Source organism: Musa acuminata, chromosome BXJ3-8 (assembly GCF_036884655.1).
Source record: "Musa acuminata AAA Group cultivar baxijiao chromosome BXJ3-8, Cavendish_Baxijiao_AAA, whole genome shotgun sequence".
NCBI lineage: Eukaryota > Viridiplantae > Streptophyta > Magnoliopsida > Zingiberales > Musaceae > Musa > Musa acuminata.
This window is the reverse complement of record NC_088356.1, coordinates 34,907,121-34,912,789: the sequence shown is the minus strand read 5'-3', so window position 1 is coordinate 34,912,789 and position 5,669 is coordinate 34,907,121. Positions and strand designations below refer to the sequence as shown.

Here is a 5,669-nt window from a genome sequence, read left to right as displayed (position 1 = left end):
GATTAATCATTTATTAACTATTGAAATAGATAAATTAGAGATATTTGATTATTTATTTTTTTATGATCAATTTAGAATGACACAATAATCAAATTATTGATCCAATTTGATTTGTTCTATTTTTTGTTGATTTTATACTCTAATTTGGTACATTTTCATTTTAATTCTATAATCAAGTATAACACCATTTATTTTACGAGTACAAAACTATAAAATTTGTCCAACTTATTGAAACTCAGTTACCATATTTATTTATCTATTTTTGATTATTTTAGAGAATTTTCTAAATCTAATTTGATGGAAAAATGAATCAGTTCAGTTCATTTAGACGCGGAATTGAACAAATTGAGCCGCGCAGGTAAATTTAAAGGGGAAAAACAAAAACAAAAAACGAATGCTCAAAGATAAAGAGCCAATTATGGACGGCTTGTTTCATGTAAATTGCCCACATTTGTCCGTATGACATAAATGATGAGAAACCAAAATGCCTCTTCTAACGAGTTGCTTAAGGGTGAAGCAAAGTCATTAAAGAGGCAAAAAGGGCATAACCCCACGAGTCTGCCCATCGCCCTTTTCCGTCCCCTTCTTTATCCTCTTGGAAGCAAGTTGAGAACCGGCTCAATATTCTATTCCATAGGATTTGGTTTTTGGTGTCCGACCGGTGCCGCAAGGTACCACTGGTGGGCGTCGTGGTGATGGATTCGATCGACCCAATTCGTGTCAACCAATTGGATCGGTGAAACGTGCAAGTCCGACGATGCGCTGCTACGAGGGCCAATGAGAACTCGTTGTCTTGGCTAAGATACATGGTGGATACGCCCCCTTTCTACGTAGTCCGTTTGGGGTTTCCGCCCAATCGAGCAATCCTTTCCGATCTTTCTTTATCGACGGGGTGAGTTTTGTAAGAATATTAATTTAAAATTTTAATTAGAATATATTTCTTTTTTTTTTAATATCTCTTATTTATTATTATTTTTTAAAAGATTTCTAATGATATAATAGAATGAGCTGATTATATAGTGAATCGATTACTATTGTGTTACGAGACGATCAAATCCTTCGTGTATAAAGCTTATCATTATGATGTTTTTAAATATGTTTTGTAAGTCCAATTCGTATCGATGGATTCAAAGCTAGATTCATATAAAAAATAAGTTATAAATAGATATTTTTATTAGTTTAAAAATAAAAAAATCAAATAATGACCTTCTGTATATTAATTACTCTTTTTGAAGAATAATATAAATTTATTTAAAAAATATTGTAACTGAAGTTCATGCATAAATCTATTTCAAGGATTATGAGATGTGTTTGAGAAATCTATAAAAATGCTTTCAAAAAAATAAAAAAAAAATCCGAGAATTTTGAGAAATTTTACAATTAAGACGCAATTCTCGAATGAGGTGTGATGATATTTTGGAGCGGGAGGAGGCCACACCCGACGGGACCAACCTCGTCAACATTTAGGCAGCCGACACGAGTTGTTGAAACACCACGACTTTAACGGCACGTTTGCGCGAGCGTCGGCGCCGTTTCTTCCATCGTCATCTCGCACATTAAAAGCCGTTTTCCACCCCCTCCGCCTCCTCTGTCCCTGCCTCCTCTCACCGAGTTAGAGCCTGCCTTGTTACTACTAGCAGGGGGTAGAGAGAGAGAGAGAGAGAGAGAGAGAGAGAGAGCGAGCGAGCGAGCGAGCGAGGACGCATAGGTATGGGGTCTTTGGAGATTCGGGTCTCCTCCAGAGAGGGTTCTAGCGACTGCGGCGGTACCGGGAGGGTGTCGGCGGCGGAGCTGCAGGGGATCATGGACCGGATCAGATCCAGGGTGGAGGAGCATAAGGTACAGGCGGCTATGGACATCCGGAGGCTCACCAAGACGTCGTCCAGGAACCGACGGCACCTCTCCCCCGCCGTCGAACCCCTCGTGTCGATGCTTCGGTCCAGGAGCTCCGAGTCCCACGAGGCCGCCATCCTCGCTCTCCTCAATCTTGCCGTTAAAGATGAAAGGTGCGTTCTGTGGTCTTTCCTCGGGAGAAAAACCCCTTCTTTTTTTTTATGTCCGATCACCATGTATGCTTCATTATCCGTAGCAGTTCTCTTGGTGATTTGTTGTTTCAGCTTCTAGGGCTCCCGATTTAGGTCACTTAAAGATGCAGGAGAAGACTTTACCTCCTCCTTGCTGTTGTCACGTTGTTTTGTCTTTATTGGTTTCACTGCTTTTGTGAGATGAGAGATTGGTAGCTCAAAGGAAGCTTTTTTCTTTTAGAAAGAGCCACTTCGACAAAATTGATTGTATGGTTGCAAATTAAGATCATGGCTTTTACATGTAAAGCTCTTTCGAAGAATTAGTCAGAATTAATTCAAACAACTATCGGGAAACAACATAAACTAATTTTACTGGGAGGAGTTTAATGTCTCGTGGTCAATTCCTTACTTTTGGCTCAGGAGAAGTCTGATTTAAGTCAGTTTTCCATTCAGTTATACGTTACAGTTTAAACTCACAGCATATTGAACTTTGCTTCTCCTAAGGAACAAGTACTTTGCAGAAACCGCAAAGTAAGTTTGGTAATATCTAAGAACAATCGAAGGTATGATCACAAAAGTAGAAGTTTAAGGTTAGCACGATGAAGATGCTGAGATGCATAGGTGTGGTTATTGAAAAGACAGAATAAAATTAATTTGTATTAGTAAATATTCAAGATTGAGGATTAATTGGAGAAATCTTTCTAAGATGATTATATTTCTAGATATTAGTGAGCCAAGATGAAGACGGTGAGATGGATTGACATGGTTATTGAGAAGATAGAATGAGATTAACTTGTACTCATAAATCATCAAAATTGAGGATAAATTGAGAGAGAGAGAGAGAGAGAGAGAGAGAGAGAGAGAGCTGTAGATGTTTATTCAGATTTATGAATTTTTTTATACTGTGTTTCTGATAAAAAAAAAAGAATATTAAATCCTTTGCTAAATTGCATTGTGATCTATATTTACAGGAACAAGATCAGTATAGTGGAAGCAGGGGCACTGGAACCACTAATTAGTTTCTTAGAGTCCACAAATGGTAATCTGCAAGAGTATGCTACTGCTGCACTCTTTACCCTTTCTGCGTCATCCGTCAACAAATCCAGGATGAGTGCCTCTGGAGCCATCCCCCTTCTCGTCAAGGTCCTTACGGATGGAAGCCAACAAGCTAAGATTGATGCTACCGTGACTCTCTACAATCTCTCCACCATCGTAGACAACATCAACACTATCCTCTCATTCCATCCTATCCCTCCTCTGGTTGCCTTTCTCAAGACCTGCAATAAGTCCTCCAAAACATCTGAAAAATGCTGTGCCCTCTTGGAATCATTGGTTGCTCTCGATGAAGGGAGAACTGCTTTGACATCTGAGGAAGGTGGGGTTCTTGCTGTGGTAGAAGTTCTGGAAGAAGGGTCTCCTCAGAGTCGAGAGCATGCAGTCGGAGCCCTATTGACGATGTGCGAGAGTGACCGAAGCAGATACAGAGAAGTTATACTGAAGGAAGGTGCTATTCCAGGTCTTCTTGAGCTCACTGTTCAAGGGACATTGAAGTCTCAAGCAAAAGCTCGTAGACTTTTGGAGTTATTGAGGGACTCTCCCTATCCAAGATCTGAACTACAAGCAGACACACTGGAGAATATTGTCAGCAACATCGTGTCTCAAATGGATGGTGATGAGCAGGCAGAGAAGGCAAAGAAGATGTTGGCTGAGATGGTTCAGATCAGCATGGAGAAGAGCTTGAGGCACTTGCAGAGAAGGGCCCTCATGTGCACTCCGACTGAGCTGCCGCTTGGTAAACGCCCATCGGAAGTATCATCAAAATAAGCCGACCTTTTCTGTCGGTCTATCCTTCTCTTTGTACATATAAGTAACAGGTGATGATGAAGAAGAAAGAAAACATAAGGTAATAGAATGATGCCAGTCCAGGCAACTGATGGTGTCAGGTGACTGGTGAAGCTTGCTTACGTTGATCTTGGGTACCTTTGCTTCTACGTGGTATACTTGAAGTGTCAGTAGAAGAACATTAGCTTGTCTGTACAAAACACATATACTCTTTTGTTTCCTGATTTATTGTAAGTGCTACAATTCTCAAGTATCACAGTCTGCAGAATGCAGAGGCTACAAATAAAAGGTTTATCTTGTTTATATGGATCAACTGCTTTGATATGTTTCCATATATATATACGAACTTAAAGGTGGATTCCAGCTTTGCAAGGGCACAATTTGAGTCGGTGTGTCATAGATGCTCTTTCCTTTTTTAGAACAGTCGATCAATGGCGTTACGAGGTGTTTCACCTGAAGAGTTCTGACACCGGAGAATCTGGGGAAGGCTAATTGGGAAGCTGCTAAGAATTTGTTCTTGGGAAACGGGAGACACATCAAGCTTGTCTCCTTTAATCCCAGTCAAGAATTGTTGAGAGAATATTCTTAATTCATTGTTAATCCAACATATACTCTTAGATACAAGAATGATAAGACATAAAAAGGAAAAGAACATTAATCTAATACTTGTGCTCAATATATGCTAAGAAAAGAACGTTCACTGGATTATTTTATGTTTATTTGTATAATTATATTCATTTATTTATTATATATCCAGATCATAATTTTTTATAAGATTACATACATTATTTTTTTTATTTTTTTAATTTAAATAAAAATATATATTCACTTTTAAATAAGTATTAAAAATGTTGGAATGAGTAAATTTATTACATAATATTTAATTATTTTTTAAAATAAAATTTTATAAAATAATATTTATGTTAATATATATTTAAAATATAATTTTTATCTATTGTTTATCAAACACTCAAAATATTCTATAACTTCACATTCACTTAAACCTTTTTCTTCAAATACACATTAAAAATAAGATAATTTACCCAAAAAACACATCAATAATAAGGTTTTACCAAATGATACCTCAATATTTGAATTTTAGTAAGGGACATACCTTTTTTATATTATGATTAGAATATCCCTCATAAAATCAAATAATGATAGGCGATGTCCCTTGACCTTGTTTGACTTCAAGGTTTTTTGGGTTGAACCAATTTATTTGACATGAACTATATTAGATTGGTTAAAGAAATCTCATGATGGTCGTCGTCATTGCCAATAGGAACTCCGTTAGTGTTCTTGGCCTAACATAATAATGGAATGAGTCATAATTATCGCCTTTCCAGTAGGTCTCTATGGTCATAGTGGTCATTGCCAATGGGTAGGTAGTCGTCATCTCCTTCCCATTGAACATTGGTGGTCATGGTCGTCGTTGCCTTTTCGATGAGCATCGATGGTCGTGGTCATCATCGTCGCGATAGGAGGTCACTCTTGTCTTTCTGTTGAACCTCAATGGTCACGGTCGTTGTTGCTAGGGTAGGCCATTACAATCACCTCCCCGCCAACAAGAAGTCTACCTTCCCATCGGTGGCCATCATTGTGGTCAATGGTTAAGCCTAGGTGATTAGCAAGGCAATCGAGGCGTAGCCTAGCGTCGTCAATTGGTCATCGTCACTATCACTATCCATTGTCAATGAAACCTTGTAGAGCCTAAGTGATCAGTGGTTCATTATTGTAATCCCATTTAGTTTTATGTAGTCTCATTGAATCGCTACATGACTAGCCATTGTATTGTTGCATTTG

At 38.3% G+C, this 5,669-nt stretch overlaps 1 protein-coding gene across 1 annotated transcript; it reads left to right on the top strand.

Annotated features, from left to right (window-relative positions):
* The first annotated feature begins 1,483 nt into the window (after nucleotides 1-1,483).
* Nucleotides 1,484-4,169, top strand: LOC135646135 (U-box domain-containing protein 3-like). Its single transcript, XM_065165333.1, has 2 exons — nucleotides 1,484-2,006; nucleotides 2,996-4,169. The coding sequence occupies exons 1-2, from the start codon at nucleotides 1,711-1,713 to the stop codon at nucleotides 3,846-3,848; spliced, it is 1,149 nt and encodes a 382-aa protein (XP_065021405.1). The 5' UTR covers nucleotides 1,484-1,710; the 3' UTR covers nucleotides 3,849-4,169.
* The last annotated feature ends 1,500 nt before the right edge of the window (nucleotides 4,170-5,669 follow it).